The 19,850-nt window shown below is 42.7% G+C and overlaps 4 protein-coding genes across 4 annotated transcripts; all 4 read left to right on the top strand.

Annotated features, from left to right (window-relative positions):
• Window positions 1-522: 522 nt before the first annotated feature.
• EAF01_004042 (uncharacterized protein) lies at window positions 523-1,437 on the top strand (the record flags this gene model as incomplete). Its single annotated transcript, XM_038912296.1, has 1 exon — window positions 523-1,437. One exon carries the CDS (start codon window positions 523-525, stop codon window positions 1,435-1,437), a length of 915 nt encoding a protein of 304 aa, XP_038771980.1.
• Window positions 1,438-4,068: 2,631 nt separating this feature from the next.
• On the top strand, window positions 4,069-5,941 carry EAF01_004041 (uncharacterized protein; the record flags this gene model as incomplete). The annotated part of the gene is made up of 9 exons (XM_038912295.1): window positions 4,069-4,125; window positions 4,342-4,422; window positions 4,481-4,589; window positions 4,703-4,787; window positions 4,832-4,882; window positions 4,932-4,989; window positions 5,042-5,294; window positions 5,388-5,439; window positions 5,773-5,941. 9 exons carry the CDS (start codon window positions 4,069-4,071, stop codon window positions 5,939-5,941), a joined length of 915 nt encoding a protein of 304 aa, XP_038771979.1.
• Window positions 5,942-10,337: 4,396 nt separating this feature from the next.
• Window positions 10,338-11,047, top strand: EAF01_004040 (uncharacterized protein; the record flags this gene model as incomplete). The annotated part of the gene is made up of 3 exons (XM_038912294.1): window positions 10,338-10,659; window positions 10,809-10,863; window positions 10,918-11,047. The coding sequence occupies 3 exons, from the start codon at window positions 10,338-10,340 to the stop codon at window positions 11,045-11,047; spliced, it is 507 nt and encodes a 168-aa protein (XP_038771978.1).
• Window positions 11,048-13,485: 2,438 nt separating this feature from the next.
• EAF01_004039 (uncharacterized protein) lies at window positions 13,486-16,845 on the top strand. Its single transcript, XM_038912293.1, has 3 exons — window positions 13,486-14,317; window positions 14,373-14,664; window positions 14,717-16,845. The coding sequence occupies exons 1-3, from the start codon at window positions 14,146-14,148 to the stop codon at window positions 16,146-16,148; spliced, it is 1,896 nt and encodes a 631-aa protein (XP_038771977.1). The 5' UTR covers window positions 13,486-14,145; the 3' UTR covers window positions 16,149-16,845.
• Window positions 16,846-19,850: the final 3,005 nt, after the last annotated feature.

Here is a 19,850-nt window from a genome sequence, read left to right as displayed (position 1 = left end):
TGATATACCGACCGGTACATGTAAATACCTCATTTTTATCCCTCAATTCTTTGGTCTCCTTACCATCTATGCTATCTACCTTGTATCCTTCGATATCCTTCAACATCTTCAAATAAAGCTCACAAGATTCCTCAATTTCACATGCGAAACTCATCTACACACACATACAAATGCCAACAAAAGCATTGTCTCATCTATAGAAGTGAGTGACCATGCCATCCCTTTCCGTCGCGCAAACAGTCTTATCTTGTAAGACCTTTGAGACTTTCGCACGCGACTCTTTGTGTGTGTGATGTTTTAGGTTTACTTACTTAATTCTTACTGGATTCCCTATTTCCCCTATTCAATCATGTCTTTTCATCGCAGCTTTCTAATCTTGATGTTCAGACAATATCCAAGATTATTATATTTCTAACCACGATACACCTTTAATGACAATACAAATCTTCCATACTATTAGCTAGTTAGCAAGCAGGAGAAGTAGCTATCTGCGAGTAGAACAAAAGAATCCTCGTCCTAAAAATGTCCAACGAACGCCTTACGTTCCCAACCTATCTTCTCCCCTCCTTCTCCTTCCCCTTTCGTCGTCGCACATCCTCTTCTCCTAGCGCAAAACCTGCATCGCTCAATACAAGTACGAGCGCAAACCCTTTGGTCCCAGGATTAACCGATTCGCCTACAAGTAGCTATAATGAAACTCCCCTGACATCACCTACATCTGAGAGTTTTCTCTCACGCATTCCAACTACATCCACCCACAAGAGTGGGAGTTGGAGTGAGCATGAGAATGAGAATCAAAACGAGAACCATGACTTGACCCGCACTCCCACTTCTCCTCCTCGCACCACACCTCTCCCGCAACCCCATCTCACTCGTCCCTTTCCCTCTACCATCCGCTGTCTCACCTGCTCCACCCACATCTCCTACTCCTCGCAAATAATCTCCAAGGGCTTTACCGGTCGCCACGGCCGCGCCTATCTCGTTGCTCCGCCTCCTTCTGCCCCGGTTCCTCAAATCCCCCCCTTTCCACCCACCGCTCACGATCGCTCTAAAAATATCTCCAACGTCCGCGTCGGGCGTCCCGCAAATCGAGAATTGTTAACAGGGCATCATGTCGTCGCAGATGTAAATTGCGCGGTGTGTAATACGCTTTTAGGATGGAAATATGTGGATGCGAGAGAAGCGGGCCAGAGATATAAAATTGGAAAATTTATCTTGGAAACGAAGAGGGTGGGTGTGGTGGAGACGTTTGAGGATCAGGATGTGCGGACTCATTCGCTGGATTTTCGGGGTGGGGATGAGGATAGTTTGGGATTTGGGGGGGGTGGGATTGGGGGAATTTGGGAAAGGTGGAGGAGGGAGGGGAGATGGAGAATTACATACTTTGAATGTGGATACGAAAGAAGAGGAAGAGGCAAAGGGATGGGTGAATTTTGATTCGGAAGATGAAGATGAGTGTGAGGAACTTTTTGCGGGGATTTGGGATGCGGAGGTGGCGCAGAAAAGAAGGATTAGGAGGGTGGATCGGAGGAGGAAGGAGGTGGAGAGGGAGAGGTTGGCGAGTAAGGATAGTGGGGTGGGGGGATTGTAGAGGGGGAAGACTAGGGAAAGAGGGGGATAGGAAGGGGAGGAGGTGGTAATATATAATTGAAATGATTATGGGGTGGGAGGAGCGGGTATGCGATGGGATGGGATGTAAAGGGCTTTACAACGTGACTACTCTATGATTTATGACGGACGGATGGATATACATTTACTAGAAAGGCAGGAAGGAAGGAGGAACGCATGCATCATGACGGAAAATTTCTGGTTCTTTTTGCTAGGTCTCATTGGGTTTAATTTGTACAGATGAGAATCTCGAGGGTTTACTCTCTTTCTCTCTCTTGGGCTTGAGAGATACTTAAATGTTCATCATCTCAGCATGGGATTCATTGGAAAATCTGGATGGGAATAGGGCGTGATATGGTATGGTATGGTATGGTATGGTATGGTATAATGTCATATAGCATAGCACATAGCTTCTCCTATGTGGGGGGGGTATTAATATACCTTTTTTGTTGTAGGTATATCAAATATATTTTTCTACTCGATTGACCTTTGTGTATATATGTCGAATATCTCTTTTTATCTGATTGATATTTGTGTTTTGCATATGTATATGGTGATTGATAATCGATGATATGATGATGTAGTTTTTTGCTTCGGTATCTGCATTGATTGGTCTTGATAGGGTATGGGATCTAGTGTGGTGTATTGTATTGTGGTATATTGATAGGATATAATAGGATACAGTATAGTGAAAAAGTGTATTATGAGATTGATATTTAGGAATTAGCTTTTGAGGGTTATAGATTGAGGAGGAGGAAAAGGATTTCTTGGGGGTTTTTTTGGGGGTAGGGGAAGGAGGAGGAGGAGGAGATGAAAAGGGGAGAAGGAAGAAAGGATTTTAATCATTTCATCGTGTTGATTTATATGTATTTCGAAATCTGGGGTTTGGAGTGAAACTTTTGGGGGGAGGTACGGGGGAGATACTCGGTGGGCTTTTGGGGGTTATTTGGGGAGAGGAGGGCGGAGATTGAGGATATAGGGGGATGTTGGGGGGATGCAGAGGGGATATGATGGGGAGGGGCGTAGGGGGGATATGATGGGGATGGATGTAGAGAAGGGTGTAGAGAAGGGTGTAGAGAAGGGTGTAGAGAAGGGGGTTGTGGAGGGGAGATGGATAGAAGATAAATGCAAGATTTGAAGTAGTGTTTATATTAATTGTATAATATTGATGATTGAATGAGTGATTGCGAGTGCGAAATTGGTGGATTTGTTATTGTTTTGGGTATCTAGAGGAGTAAATGTATTGTATTATATCATCATCATTGTTCAATATATGTAAATATTCATAGTACATATACTATTTCAACCGAGATATCATTCAAAACCCAATATATATGCCTAGATAAATGGATAACTAGTTAGAGAAACTTGGACTTGGGAAATATCGGGGGTTTAGCGATATAGTTCAGGAGAAGTAGAGAGGAAGAAAAGAAGCAGAGAAATAGAGAAGTAGTGAGATAGATTCTGCATGGGAAGCTAGGAAGCTGAGAATTGTTTTGGTGTGATGGGATGTAATGGAGGACTGGGAGTGGATGGTTCAGTGGAGGGTGATTAGATGGGTAATGGGATATAAGTTCTTTTATGGGGGGTTGGAGATATTAGGTGAGTAGTTGGCTTAGGTTGACATCCTGGTTATGGTTTTATGCTGTTATGATGCTATTATGATGCTTTTGGGTGGAGTTGGAGTTGGAGTTGGAGTGAGGGGGTTACAAAGGGAATAGGGAGTATGTAAGGGTAGATGAGGGGTAGATGAGGAGTATAAATAGGCAGGTATACAGTTGATATACTGTTCAACAAGAGTATGTTGACTAAAGTTCTACTACATATATATTATTGCTTCAGAAAATATGACTGATGATGTTACACACATTTAGCAACTATATTTTGCTATTAGAATTAGATCATAGGATAACTTTGAGCAAGACAATCAAACCAAAGAATATCTAACAAACAAGCATTCGTCCCATTGTTCAATCCCTTACCTAGATAGATATCCTGCCTATGCCTATAGAAAAACTCTCCCAAACCCAAAATATAATAAAGACTTCCTCCTAAGTTCTAACAAAACAACATATCTATACTGCAAAGTTCCCAAAAGTTCAACAAAAGTCCCAGAAAGCTCTATCACATACTAGATACTTAATGAAAGACGTTCATTCAAAACTCCCATCAACTTTCCAAGTCAAGTACTCCCACCACACCACTCGAACGACTAAGCAAACCAAACAGCAGAACCAATCCCAACTCCAAACTCTACAAACCACATCCTCGAGCATCTTAGTGTCTCGGCGTCCTAGATGGGATTAGCTCCCACAAATCCCATTTTGAGAAATTAGGAACTTCCTCTTTTAATTTGTGATTCTTTCTTTGGTTTTTGTTTCCAACTACAACCACAACCTCTTTGACTTCAACACGACGATCTTTCAACGAATTGGTATGGATTGGGTTGCCAACAACACAATGTTATTGTTTTTTTATTTGTTGATTGAATGGATAGATGATTCTTCGATGGGGGTTGTAAGTTTTCTTTTTCCTTTTCTACGTTTCTTTCTCCTCATACTTTGGACCTCGAGTCGCCATCGCCGCCAGCTTCATCTCTCACGTTCGAGACTTGAGTCTGCGCTACAGGCAGACAAACTCACTTGAGTTACTGCGTTGATAGGCTGCACTTGTACTTCTTCGCAGTATTCTTCAATTAATGTTAATGATACGAAACTGACGATGATTAATTAGGAACGAAGTTCCTGTCCAGTTACCTCAAGCCGATCACTTGATCTGCAAGATCAAACGAACTCTGCTAGAGTCTTTCTGCAGGTGAGTTATCAATCAAGTATCTATGAGCTTACTTGGCTAACATTGGAATTACTGCTAGATCAAACTTCGAACACCTGAGCTTCTGAGCACCAAACCTGCAAAGATCGAGGACGCAGAATTACTCTGGCTTTCGTCCTTTCGAAAGACTCCTGTGGTCTCCGAATTACGTCGCTTGGCGGCAAACTCGTCGCTGTCGTTGTCGATAATAGCATAACTTCAGGAGAAGAAGTAAGTGACAAATACCTCTTTCTGTCTCTGAGCTTTGCTAATCAAAATCCAGGCGTCGTCATGATGGGACCGCACACAGGTAGAGCTGTAAGTTACATACAAGCTCGTCCTACAGATGTCTATCGTCTGCAAGCTTTGTTTGACACCATTTCCCCACCATAGAAAATCTGAGTTTTCGCAGAAGCGCACCGAGAGCCTGTAACGAGAGATATTACTACGTTCAAGATCAGCGGTAAGTGATTGATTCGAACAATTACCTTTCATCACTAACACAAAATTAGTACTGCGGATGGAGTTCAGCCAATGCACCATCGCCGTGGAGATGCTCCGGCTTTCTCGGTCGGTAAAGAGCTTGGCGGTTCAGACGGCATGATCGAACATGATTCCGGAGGCGATGAGAGGAGCCGATATGAACTCACCATCTCATACTATCGATAGAGCAAGCGTTGGTGTTCCTCATGCTTATAAATCTTTCTCGTTGACGCACGCTGATTCTTACTTGTGTCGGCAGAATCAAGACCCCATTGATCCAGGGCTTCAATCGCTTGCAGATCAGCAAACGAAATGCACCACCAATCACCTTCATACTCACCCTGGTGCGGTTCGCCGCTGGCTCTGGTATTCAGCTGGCCTAGCCGGGGTGAGTAAATGATTGAAAGGGAATTAGGTGGATGTTTCTTCATGGTATGAGTCTGAATCTTAGGGTTGTTTATATGCACTCACTAACTTTTTGATAGGGGTTGAGCCTGGAACAATACTGAACAACACATCCAAGAGACACATCTCGGCGTGAGTGAAAATATCGGAATGAATGGGAGGAGGAGTTCAGTGGTTTGTTACATACAATGGCAACATGTATTACCCGTTGGTTTCTCACTGATTACCGTGATCGTCATAAAATGACAAGGAAGTGATCCTTGTTTTTGGTATGTGAATTGTGAAATGCATTGCACATCCATCGCCTCACCGCGAACGATCCAACTTTTCAATAGTTGTAATCGTAAGGGATAATGCTAAATTTGCGTGTATGGTGCTGGTGGTAGTATTCACAACGAGATTCAAATAATGTAAGTCTTCTTTTTACCCAATTTCTTGACTTATCAATCGCTAACAATTCATCAGACATATACTTGCCATCGCCAACCCTTGGTCATTTCAGCTTGAGGTCACTCCCAAGGCTTCGTCACAACCTCCACGCCTGTCTACTCGCCAGGGCATATTGGCTGCTTACCCAATTATGACCAATACAGAGTACTTGGACCATGCGTCCAAGACTCTTACACGCCTGTAAGGGTGCTGTGTCTGCCATGGATGGGTTGGGTTGGAATTTATAAACCAATGTTCCAGCTCAACCCAACCAAGTACCATGGCACAAAGAAGGGTGGTCTGGTGAATCCCGACATTGATATGTGGTGGTCTCCCTTCGGCAGGGTAGTTGGTAAGTTTCTTCAAGTCTCCCTTTTTTGTCTGATTTAAGAGACTTATTTTAAACTGACTGGGAAAGAACACCATTTTGATGAAGAGAAAACCAAAAAGATTGGAGAAATGAATAGTCTCCTCGAAGTGATCGATGAATAAAGGGATCCCGTTGACGACGATGTAACGGTTTTGAAATATCTCAGAACTGCATTGCATTTTCTGCGCAGCATTGTCTGTCTCCCAATACTCACAACACTCATCGTAAGTTTTCCAGTTCTGAGTTCATCACCATGTTGGATTTATTTATACGGATATATGCTCACGAAATGGTAGTCGGACCCATCACTCTGAACTTCCTTTGAAGTCTTTGTTGATTAAGAGGCCACCTCAGTGGCAACTTCTCTGTGTTCCGGTCATTGGAGAAGTCCTGTGGATCTTCTCGCAATACCAGCCTGCTCCGAGTACACTGCTCCTGCGATTCTTCCGACATCAAAATAGTCAATGATGCACCCTTCTCGTGGTGACACAATGTATGTACTAAGGCTTCACATTTCTATCACGCATCTCTCTTGTTGAATGATGCTGACATATTTTCAGCTCGAAACGATATTGAAGAAAGGTGACGAGACCATCTCGCCAACTCTAGCTTATAGAGAGAACGAGAAAACAGGTGGTTTCTTTCGACTCTTTAAGAAAGACTCAAGGGAAGACGGTGAGAATTGAGACTTACATCTCTCTCACACCTCTACCAGGGATGGACGTCCTAGGAGGCTGAAACAATCGTGGTGGAAACCTGTCATTACTGCTGCAGCAGACATTGTATATAAATAGTTATAGAAAATGAAATCATGTTTCCCGTAGCCGCTTCGGCGTGCCTCTTCATATGGTTTAAGTGATATTTGTCGTGTGGAGAGATTGGAGTTGTTGTCTTTTGGAATCGGTAAGTTTCTTTGTCCTTATTGTTGGTTGGATGGTTGCTAATTCTCTACAGGTAGACAGTGGTGTCTGTTCTGATAAGTTTTCGTCCTGGTATATTTGAATGGATTAATAGGATTTCGAGAGGTATATCACCAATTGCCGTTCTGATTCTGAAACTCGTGCTAATAGAATTCTACCAGCTCCACTCCGCTACTTCGTTTCATTCATGACAGGGGATGTCAGTCACGATCTAGCAGCTTTCCCCATCGATCATCTTCCTTCTCATGATCATTAAATTAGAGCACCATGCGAGGGAAGTTCAAGATCTGAGCTCCTTCCACAATCAAATCCCATTTCTCAGCTCTTTCTCGCCAATTATCAATCAAGTCGGTGGAGCAGTCCTCGATTAAGCTTGTTGGAACCGGTTCATCTTGAACTGAAAACAACACTGCTATCCTGATTTTTTGAAGATACACCAGGAAGAACAAGCTACTAGCATTGGTTCCATCCTCATTGCCGAGGTGCATAACCAAGCACCCCCCCTCGACTTTGTTGGGGCTCTTAAGTTCCGTGGAGAGGTTCTCATAGAACCGCCATATTTGCCTTCCTATCCAGAAGGAACATTTGAAAGCATCCAAATTCTTGGGGTGGATAGCCACCACCACTCGACTTCATTGATGCCGTGGAGAGACTCTCTATGATCCGACATATCTACCTTCCCGTGCAAGAGTTCCATGATAATTTCCAAGTTATCGTTTGAGTTGTCCAGAAGGAAAATTTGAAAGCCTCCATATTCCTGGTTGTGCAAAATCAAGCACGACCCCTCGATTCTGGGTGTCATAACTCCCTGTGCCAGAGTTTCATGATAACTTGCAAGCTGTTGCTCGAGTTGTCCAGAAGGAACATTTGAATGCCCCCTAATTACCGGGTGCGAGACCAAACACCCCCACTAGACTATGGGCTCTCGCACCCCATCGAACCAACCACAATCGCCACCGACTCCCATCAAAACATCCCCCGCATACATCGCCGCTACTTCTTTAAGTTCCAAGCGCCGCGGTTTCCGTCGCTCTTGGACAGCACCCATCAACGGATTTAACTTCACCAGTTTGGGTGTTGGTGATGTGGCCTTCACCATCAAAAGCTAGTTCCTATGACTATTGTAGTCGGCAATACGGGCTTTAAAGCTGTTCCTTATGGACGTCCTATTGAGGATATTGGGACGGTTGCGTGCATTGTTAATAGACAGGAATGTATGGATTGGAAAGATCAATTTGAGGGGGAATTTGAAGAGCAGATACTGTTGGGACTCTCCAAGGTTCGCCATGTTTGCCTTCAGGAATATCACGATAATTCACAATCTGTTAAGATTTTCCAGAAGGAACATTTGAATGCCCCAACAATTGCCTGGCTTTCTGGCAACTTGCGGCTAGAGAGCAAGATGAGAGACTGGCGTTGGAAAGACGGCTGGTAACAAATTTATTAACAATATCAAATTACTTTGTTTCCAGATTGTACTTTATTATTAATAAGAGCCGCACTTAGTGCGAGGCTCTCTGCCAAGCAACAACAAATGGAGCATTGGATTTATCAGCAATATGACATCCAATTGCTGGATTGTCCAGAAGGAACATTTGAATGCCCCAACAATTGCCCGGCTTTCTGGCAACTTGCGGCCAGAGAGCAAGATGAGAGACTGGCGTTGGAAAGACGGCTGGCAGAGCCGCACTTAGTGCGAGGCTCTCTGCCAAGCAACAACAAATGGAGCATTGGATTTTTCAGCAATCTGACGTCCAATTGATGGATTGTTTGATCTTCTTCCTCATGTACTGTTTTGAGTGGTTGATGTTGGAGGGGATTTCAAGGTGTTATGAAACTGGGCGAGGTCTTGCATCATTCGTTGATGGCCGCGTGGGATTGTGAAGGCAAGGATACAGGGGCTGAAGATAGAGAAGGTACAAAGGTTGGCTGGATTTAGAGATTATAACCATGTTTTTTGTGTTGTAGTAACTTCATTTCAGATAGCAATATATTTAGTTCTCTCTAGCCGCTTCGGCGTAGCTTCCTGATGTAATTTTGAGGTTCGTATTTCTCGTGAATTCATTATGCTTGATATGGTTCCAGAATAGCTGACGAATACCAGGAAAAGGAGAGTGACGAGTTCTAGGACGCAGCAAGCTAAGCTTGAGGGTTGAAAGGACGCTCAAACAGGCATGCTCCTCGGAATAACCAGGGAATCCACTGGGTATTTGATGCAGATATCGGCGGGTGCTCACTTCTTTTGAGGTAAGTGAAATTGGTAATAGATCTCATCGTAGTGGATTTCGGCTAATGATAGTGAAAATAGCTTTGGATAAGTCCATCTTATCCATGTCTTGAGATGGGATAACTACCACGAGTCTTCGGAGGAAACATCAGTATCCTGGATCATGATCTCCGTCTTGGAGATGATCTCAAAATCATCTCTCCGGAATTCGACAGATCTCAAGAGAGAAATATCTCTCCGCACGTTGTAGTATTCCTCAAAAGCAAAGCAAGAAGAAGAAAGCAAGGCATTTGGGACTTTGACTTTCTAGCTTTGGAGATGGGGAAGGGAACCCTTTCTTCTCCCACCCAAAGTCGTTGGCAAAGATGAATTCGATGACGCGCCAAGAGCCCGGATCTCTAGATCGAATTCTGAGGAGTTGGAGATGAGCATAGCTTCTCTATACGTTCTAGTATTCCTCAAAAGCTTCATTAGAAGCTTGGAAAAGATGAATCTTATGATGCGATAGGAGGCGAATTTCCTAGACAAGATACTTGCGTCATTTAACTATCGTAACTGTTCTCGTGGCTCTGCCTTCTCGGGCAGCCGCAAATACCAATCATCTGAGGCGCAATTCTTCATTTTCCCTCTCGACATCAGTCGCAGACGCGATCGTATCAGATCTGCACGACTTTCACTGGAAAGTCTCAGGGCTCACTCAAAGAATGTCTAGAGATATCTAAGCTTAGGGGAGGAAGTACCCGAGAGAACCGACCGGTGAACTCGACTAATTATCCGGCCAATTCATCTCACATTGGAGTGAAAAGATTCCGAGGTAACGAGATTTATGTGAATTGGAATTCACCGAAATCGCCGCCGAGAGAAGGTGATAGAGCTTGACATGGCCACTTTTAGGAATGGAGAGCAATATAACCGTCAGCATTGAAGCAGGCTGGACACAAAGAGGCGGGGCCACCTACTCCAAAAGCTGTCATCAAGATATCTAGATAGCGAAAATCATGAGAACTCGGACCAGTGTGGCTGACACACTACAAGCTCCCTCTGTGAAAAGGCACCCGACACCTTTCCGCGCGTTATATTCGACATGGCATTACCAACAACATCAACTCCCAATACCACCTTGCCGCTCCTATCACCTCTCACCTCTGACACTAAAGTGATCTGTGAATATTCTTCGCTAATCCTTGGAGATACAAAGCCACCCACACTCCACTCGTCCCTTGCTGCAACTTCACACATTGAGCATGGGCCTATCTTCCTTTCTCTGGAAGAGGAGCTTAGCGAAGCCGAGAAGCGCATACAAAAGGCAAGCGTTCCCGAGATTGTTAACAAGCTCGAGGTTTGCTCGAGTACTTCAGTTGCAACTCCAGATCTTGCTGGCTTACTTTACCTCTGCGACGGGCAAGGTAACTGGGGACGTTCAATGACAACAATGCTGAGCAGCAGGTCATTCGTATCAGAATGATCAAGCAAAGCGATTCGAAGTACGAATATTGTTGCAAGACTTACCGGCAAAGTAACTAGGGACGTTCACGCTATGCATCCTTTGCCCAAGGGCCCGAGTTTTCGTTTGGTCGGCGAGAGGAGAAGACAAAGCTCGGAACCCAAAGGTAAGTTCCCTATTCCACAAATTCATCTGGTCCAGAGACTCATCTTAATTCTAGGTTGCCGGATGAATTTTACTCAGCTATCCTCACTATGGGAGGGCTCCAGCAAGCAGAAAAGTTCTGGCAGACAATCGCTCATTCTCCGTCTGATACTGCAGGCCATGATTCTTCGGGATGTACTGAATGATTCTGTGAAAAGTCAAATTGTATAGCCCCCAGAGGTAATGTATCCAAAGGGGTACAACGCGAGGAGAGCAGCTGTTGACCAATGGATGTTATTGCTTCTTTTGCGAAATAATGTATATAAGGGCATGACCCCAACCATGCACAAGATGACTTTGAAGCTTAAGAATAATATCATTTGCCAGATTTCCAAAAATCATATTCCTTCATCCCGTTTCGATTACAGATCTTGATTTTGATTCGTGCTGAGACGAAGCTGCTAGAAGGATCAAGAATGGGGTCTGCGGGGTATTGAATCGTTGATATATTTGATTGTTCCTAGTGATAAGACGGAAGTAGCGAAGCCAAATCAAACTTAATCAATGAATTTAATTTAAATAGCAACGAAATTATGTTTCCCACCAAACCTGCCTTAGCATGCAGTGTCGCTTCAAAGTGACAGAACAAAGTGGCGAGTTTAAATATCATGATTCGAATCCGGGCAAGATCCCATGGTAGGACCTTTATCGTTTGGTGCATAATGATTGTCAAGCTTTTGTCTCCAGACTACTGTGACTCCCAGTTGTCTCTGTAACTTGCGCAATTTTGTGAAAATTTGAATTGATATTGAGCAATAATTCTACCTCCACGCTTGTTCTTGCGGTAAAACGAAGCTTCCGATGCGGCATTGAGTTTAGAGCACTGACTAACTTCCTTGTTGACAGACAGGAACATCAGTAGCGAGGGTGACAAGTCCGGAGGATCGAAATCTCAAAAATAACATCTTCTAGCCAGGCTTTAGAAAAGCAAGTCGTCCATCGACACTTTGCGAGCAGTCTCGGTTTTTCGTTGCACAGTACATCCCAAGTAACTTTTCCCATGCCGGGAAGTATGCGATTATGAAACCGTGCAATACTTCTATGAATCCGAGATCACCAAGTAGATTCAATTCTGCATTTATGATAGTAGATCTATCGTAGGGAAGAAAATGCTAAAGTTTTGTGCGCTTAAATCTAGAGCCGCCCGAGGCATACATGCATGGTTTGTTAACTAAAACCACAAGATTGGGTGCACCAGCTTTGTATAGATTGAAGCACCGAGAGGATGAGAGCTGTGCGAGAAGCGGTGTCTGATATAATGAAATGGGAGAATAACAGGAATGGTGTTAGTGGAAGCGATGGAAGGTGGATCCAAAGATAATAGCTGAGAGGAGGGGATATACGTCCTTAACGAGTATGGGCTGCTTAGGTTTTATCCTGAGATTCAAACTATTCTCAAGTTTTGAGGGTGGAAATATCTCAATTGAAAGCTTTGAACTTGTTCATAGGTTGGTGAGGTTTCCTCGGTGGAGTGTAGCAGGTGGTGGGCGAAAGTCGGCGGGACTGGAGCCTGGGGAGTAGAAATCGGTATCGCTTTTTGTGATCTTATCGGGAGGGATGGTTACTCGGAGAGTGTTATTGATTTGGATGAAGTGATATGTAGAAGTTGATGTTTGCTGTTCCGCAATAGCAGCCTACTCCATATTTTGGATTGTCCTTGGAGAGAGAAGGGGAGTTGCAGAAAGCTTGTCGACAATTAACTGGCTCTAATGCAAGATAGCCTTCACTTTCGGCTTTCAGCTTGACGGGATGATGGCATCTCTCAAGAACCTCGATAGTTTATTCCTACCATGAAAATTACAGAGCCGTTGAGAAGCACCATTCTCGCTAGTCTCGTAGAACTATATTCAGGAAATGTTGTCATGAGAGGAGAGCAAACGTAGAACAATGAACATCAACTTGCCAGAGCTTGAGGAGACTACGCCTGAAATTCTCTTCTGAGAAACTCTACCTATTTAAAGCACCTGCTTTCATTGGCAATAGATATACGAACATTGAGTTGAACTTTGGAAGGAAGCAAAAGCAGAAATAAATGTCGATTTATGTCATCTTGATACATCCTCTGACACAATGGAGTATGTTTGACTCTGCTAAACATTCAGGCATCTAGAAGATATTCACATAAGACGATGCTATATAACAATGAGTGGAGACGTGATCAAACGAAATACTTTGGCTGTACTTGGTGTATGTTTGTTATCCCGTTACCAGATGTATCTTTCGAGAAGGTTTTTGACATTCGAAAATGCATATGACGATGGATGTTTTCAACTCATACGGAAGATGACAGATAAACTCCATCCACAGCTGCCAAAGGCTTTCAAGTAGAAATAAATCATTCATTCTCTCTCATTCACACTTACCCAATCCACCAATTCAAATTGTGAATGCCGAAACCGAGGAAGGGAAGTTGAGGGCCGTGCAGTACTTGTGCTGATCACGTGCCCACAGATACTATCCGCACGCAAGCACGGGTTTCATCCGCAGTAAGCCGTATTCATACTAGCGTCTTACATCTACTGTGCCTTCCGATAATTAAGCGTTCCGGCTTATTATTAACAGTACAACAAAGAGTTCAAAGAGTTTGTCAACTTCGCCCCAAGAGTCCTTCTCTTCATTACATCTTCATCTTCATCAGCCTTCTTTTCGACATCAACACAACCACAACTTCACGTCTTTACGACCAGATTTTCGCATCAAAAGAATTTGTACAATTGGAAAAAGATTTTTACGCGGTCGGGAAAGAAGTCAAGGAAAAGGAAAACAATTGATTTGGAGGGAAAAGAAAAAGAATAATACAAAGAAGAGAGAAAGAAGAGTGGATCATCTTGGTGGTGCAAATTGTGTTTGGTCTTGTGGAGGACAGCGGCAGTTTTCAAAGAAAGAAAGAAACATCACAATAGCAGTATTATCTGCAATCTTGTACAATCATTTCCTTTTGAGAGAGCCTTTTCTGTGTCACCAGAGTTATCTCCAGTGATCGCAATCATACTTGATTTCACTTCATTTTCTTGAACGGAGAGAAGAATCTTGATATTGCACCGGTCGCATTCACGAATTATCCCTTCTACCCTTCCATATTCCATCATATTAACTTATTCCCAAGTGTTTACTTGATCTTAATGAGTGCATTGGAAGAGTAGTTTGTTTCTCTGTACACGCCAACGCATTCGATTTATTCAACTCGAGGATCAACAACTTCCTTTACCACTCCACCTTTTGATCAACTTAACCAACAGCAGTCATGACGTCCTCCGTGTTCTTCAAGTTCAGGTCCCAAAAGGAACCTTCTAGAGTTGAATTTGATGGTACTGGTATCTCCGTATTTGAACTCAAGCGTGATATCATTATCAAGAGTGGATTAGGTGACGGAACCGATTTCGATCTACAAATTTACAATGAAGCAGACAACGAAGGTAAGCATTTGTTATATCGCAAACTGGTTATTGATCCTGATGCTGACCAACATAGAATATGATGACGATACTACCGTTATCCCACGATCAACTTCGATCATCGCTCGTCGATTACCCTCTATCAAGCCGGGTGCAGGTAGAGCTGCAAGATACATGTCGGGACAAATGCCGATAAAACAAAAGAACTCATCACGAAAAGAACAAGGAAAGCAGGCAAACGCAAAGGCCGTTGCATCGACACAAGGATTGGCACAAATGAATAGTGCGATGACTGAGGAGGAGAAGATGGAAGCTATGTTTCAGGCTCAAAGTGATCAATGGACAGCACAACAAGAAGATATGGCCAAGTAAGTTAATTTTTCTCTTCCGATCTAGTAATCTATTCTAACAAATCTTTAGTCAAACCCCTGTCTTCCGACCAGGTGGCAAGAAAGGTCAACAACCCCCACCAAACGTTCCAGATCATGAACCACCAACTGGTTATATCTGTTATCGATGTGGAGAGAAAGGTCATTGGATTCAGGTCTGTCCTACGAATGATGACCCAAATTTCGATAACAAGGCTCGGATTAAGCGTACAACTGGTATTCCAAGATCTTTTTTGAAGACTGTAGAGAAACCAGTTCAGTTGACCAATGATGGTACGGTGGATGATACAAAGACCCCATCTGGTGTGATGGTTAATGCTGAAGGAGAATTTGTCGTTGCTGAGCCTGATAAAGCTTCATGGGAACAATTTCAGGCTAAGACCAAGTCATCTGCTGCTGCCCAGAAAGCTGCTGCTTTAGGAGATAAAGTTTTAAGAGATAGAGGATTGGAATGCGCGCTCGACATGAGAATATTCATAGATCCAATGAAGACGCCCTGTTGTGAGAAGACGTATTGCAATGACTGCATTACTAATGCTCTTATCGAAAGCGATTTCACATGCCCAGGATGTCAGACTGATGGAGTATTGATTGATGATCTGAAGCCTGATGATGAGATGACCGAAAAGATCAAGACTTATTTGGCAGAGAAAGATGCAGCCGCTAAGAAAGAAAAAGAAGACCAAAGAGCTAAAAGTCCTAGCGTAAAGTCTGAAGCTACCAAAACGCCCCCCCAATCTAAAGCATCAATAATTGCAGGAAAAGCCAAATCGCCCACACCAAAGCAATCACCTAAATCAAAGTCACCAGAAGTCTCAAAGGTCTTGAAAAATAGTCCTAAGCAAGGAAAATCAGTTACCCCAGTTGGTGTTCCTGGTGCTCCGTCAGGACCTCAGGGTAAAAAGCGACCTGCAGATGAATTACTCGAGAATCCAAAAATTCCTAAAGGACCAAAAGCTATGCGCCAAAAAGAATCTGCCATGAATCCACAACAAAATATGATGAACGGAATGAACGCAATGAATGGTCTGAACGGGTTCCCAAACATGCCCAACATGCAACAACAATTCTACGGCAACGCAAATGGTTTCAATAACGGCATGCCAAACATGAACATGATGAACCAATTTGGTATGGGAGGTATGAATCCAATGATGGGCATGAATCCTATGATGGGTATGAATTTCCCGGGTATGAACAATATGCCTATGTTCAACAACGCAAACGCATTTGGTAATATGAATCCCATGATGAATGGAAATATGCCACAGATGAATGGAATGGGTAGAGGAATGAATGTACCAAATGGTGCAGCAGCTGGATTTCCTAACCAACAAAAGACAGTTTTTGCGGAACCTTTACCAAACGAAGAAGATAATGCATATTTCAGAAAACCCGTCAATCCTCATAGACATGTGGGAAGACAGAGGAGGGCGAGACCGAGTGATTACCGGGAACTTTAAGGGGTGTTGCGATATCAGAACTAGTTTCCCTCGTTATCATCGGTTTCAAAAGGGTATCAAGAGGCTCTTGCTACAAATGAAAAATGATGGCTGGAGATTCGATACAACATCTTGACAGCAGCACATTGGTTTTCCCACAAAACAATTCCTGTTGGATTTGGCTGCTATTATCTCTAGCTCCAGATTGCCAAAACTCAACTCGACATTTTCAACAACAATCAACATCGTCACAACGCTTCGCGTCGCAGTGCAGGATTCTTTCTTTCTCAAAGCTTTTCTTTCCTTCATTTTCTTCTCTTCTTCAACTTTTTACGCTCTTCTCTTTTAAATTATACGCACGAAATGAAATAAACTAGAAACAAATGGACATGGGGTGGGCGTGGTATTGGGAGGCATATTGCGGCTCACATGTAGTTCGCTTGCTACAGGCAGAAACAGGCATTTTTGGTGTTAAGGATTTTACTTTGGGTTATGTATGTACCATTGGGATTGGGATTTGCGATTTGCGATTTGCAATTAGGATTGCAGTTTGGGCTGGCATGGATATCGTTGCATTTGCATCTGCATTTGAGGATGGAGAAGGGAGGCATTTTCATGATTATGGTGAATGATGGGGGGGGGGCTGTTGTGAGGAAGGGAGAGTTAGGGGATGCAGAGGAAAGGGGAGGGGGATGAAGTACATAAAATGAATTGGGGTACATATTTGCAGATGAGAGATAGTAGATACCTTTTTGCGAGACTGGCGAAGCGAATGGATGTTTTATCTGGATACCTTGGTACTTGATGAGTTTATGTGATTGTGATGTGATGTGATGTGATGTAATTTTAAATGATTTGTAATTTGCTTTGTGTGATGATTGACAGGTTTTCGATTAATGTACTCTTCTGATACATACACCAATATCTAGTAATATAATTTTTCACCTATATCAATCACTTCTTTTCTTTCTCATCCCATTCTTACATAATTTCTTTATATTCATGTTGGATACTCTTGATTCCATTTTATACTCTCTCATCTCCTCTCTCTCATCCCTCCACACCTCTACGCAAAAAATCCCATCTTACCCTATCTTATTTACACGTTAACCCATTTACGAATCATCCAGAAAAACAAACATCTCGTCTTGGAATTACGGCATGGAATCCCAAAAGGCAACGACACGAAAGATCTGAGCTCCCATGGGTAGCGACAGTGATATAATATTGGTGTTGTACTGGGAGGGGAATTTTAGGGGGAGATGGGGGGGCTTTTTATGGTGGATATGGGGATGGGAGACTAGGGGTAAGGGGGTAAGGAGGGGACGAATGATTCAGATGTCTAATTTAAAATGTCGGCCCTCGCTGCCACATGTTGATACTGACCTGGGTAAGTGAATGAGGTATAGAATTGGATGATGAAGTGAATCGAGTTAATAGTGCGAAAGTATCGGAGTAAAGATCGAGCGTCAAGACAAGGAATAAATACCTAACTACTAATATATAAAGCACCTATTTGGTTACTGATACGAAAATTAGTATCATGGAGTCCTGAAGTTGGATAAACTCTTCTTATGTGTACAATGGAATTCGAGGCTGGAGTACACAATAGGTGCACTTTGTTCTAGGGACCAGCGTGCTTTGATGATGGGAATTGGATTGCCATGGGGCTAGTATGAGAATGATAGTGGTTAGTTTATTTGTTTTAGTGATAATGGTGTTGCTTGCGAGAATGACGGTGACGAGTGGATGGTGAAGAATAAAAGGTAAAGAATGACAAACAATACTACCATTCAGAGGAAATAAACTCCTATTCATGAAAACCGAAACGCAAGATTCAGCATAATTAACAAGTGTACTATAATCCAGAGCCCCTGGAAGCGATGAACAAACACATCCTATTCAATTTTCATCAGCAGCATAGAGATTACAATCTTTTGATAGCACCCGGGCAGTCAAATGACTTCGGTGTTTTCTTAGCCACTTTCTGTGACTAGAGCTCAAGGTTTTATTATATCCTCGGGCGAAAACAAGCTTTATATATTAGGATTTGGACAATGTTGAGTGGATGTTGATTAGCGGGGTGAGCAAAGAGATAAAATCGGTAGGTATGCTTTATTTACTTGACGAGTTATCATCAACAAACCTACCTAGGTACCCAAACTTCAGGATTTCATTCACTGTCTCCTGATTCTTGATTATTCTTTTCGAGAGCTCGAGATGGTTGGCTTGTTGTATATATTCCCTTTCTAATACATGAGGATTAAGAATGGCTAAATTGGCCCTTTGTGCTGGAAGCATTTATGGGAGAGAAAATATGCTTGTTTCCCTTTAGGTGATGGGCGAAGGAAGATAGCATTGTTCTGATTAGTTCTGTGACTGTAAGATTTAGAAGTAGAAATTGATGGTGATAACAGTATGATTTGGTGGTAGATATTTTGGTAAGTAGAATTTGGACAGCAATTTATGTGATTAACGACAACGAAAATTCTCTTTTCGATGAGATACTAGATGAGATGACAACTCCGGATGGATGCATGTAAATGTTGGTATAGGATTGTAATGTTCCGTATAGTCAAGAACATCAACGCCAATACTAGCATGTATGTCAAGTCTTTCCTGCATGGCGGTAAGAGACTTGACAGGTGTCTAATGAAGATCATGGATAGATGAGCAGGTTTATATAACATTCGTACTCGGAAAATGGGATATATTAACCGATTGTCTGGTGGAGAATCTGGAAATGCGGGGTATGAGGAGTGAGTGTTTGTACACTTTTACTATAATATATCAGGATATGAGATGAGATGAGATTAGACGAGATATTGTATTTTTGCTGTCATTTAAACCCAAAGAGGAGGGAAGTTGGACGAAAATCCCCACGTATGCTCCTAGAATTTCTTACTCCACTGCAGCCTAATTTTATTATTATTGAGCTATAGGAAAGAGCTCTTAGTCATTGATCGAGAGACATTGAGCGTGTAGGCATGCTCGTCGTCTAATTAACAGATCTGTAAGGCAAACATAGTAAGGTTGTAAAAGCTGTCTTATTATTCTCTAGAGAGACTATGCTACTTGTAGGTGTTCCTTATGTAAGCTGCGCTACGAGGTAGCGTGCCACAAGATCTAAGAGAATCGAATCATCGTGTGATCTTTATAGAGCTCTAGACAGATTATAGATAAGTGAGGAGCGGGGTGATGAAATGGTCATTGAGGGGCTTCTTGATTCATTCACTTGGACTGATGATTTTGCGCCTTATGCTGGATAGCAAAATCTTGTATAGATCTTTATTTAAGTAGTTGGTAAACCTTCTAGTTATCTTGCAAGTAATAAGATTTCCACCCGCGTCTCTTCATGCTGGATCTCTCTGTCTAATAGATATTAGCTCTTGTTACAAGAGGGAATATTGTTATATGAGATAGAAAAACAGAGAAATGACTTGTATATGATGCTGAAATTAGGACAGTGACAATGAAAACCCAGTTGGATGAAATGGGGTGTATGATTGTTATTGTCAATATCGTAGAGAAATTATCAATCAGGAATGGCGATAATGGTACGAAGGGATCATATCACAAACGCTAGACTCTTCATTCTGCAATCATACAATAGTTTGGGAAGTATTAAAGTTATTCAAGCCTGACCATCTTCCGCTCGGTGGAACATGCTTCTGGTATTTAGGAATATTCAAAATTGAGAGAACGGACGTGATGGGATGTCAC

Source organism: Botrytis porri, assembly GCF_014898465.1.
Source record: "Botrytis porri strain MUCL 3234 chromosome Unknown BPOR_005, whole genome shotgun sequence".
Classification (NCBI taxonomy): domain Eukaryota; kingdom Fungi; phylum Ascomycota; class Leotiomycetes; order Helotiales; family Sclerotiniaceae; genus Botrytis; species Botrytis porri.
This window is presented reverse-complemented; position numbering and strand designations above follow the sequence as displayed.

What these genes read in the sequence shown, in the direction of transcription:
- EAF01_004039 (XM_038912293.1), top strand. Translation starts at nt 14,146, where the DNA reads ATGACGTCCTCCGTGTTCTTCAAGTTCAGGTCCCAAAAGGAACCTTCT. An exon ending in CAATGAAGCAGACAACGAAG is followed by an intron (nt 14,318 to 14,372) that starts GTAAGCATTTGT and finishes TGACCAACATAG; the next exon opens with AATATGATGACGATACTACC. An exon ending in CAACAAGAAGATATGGCCAA is followed by an intron (nt 14,665 to 14,716) that starts GTAAGTTAATTT and finishes ACAAATCTTTAG; the next exon opens with TCAAACCCCTGTCTTCCGAC.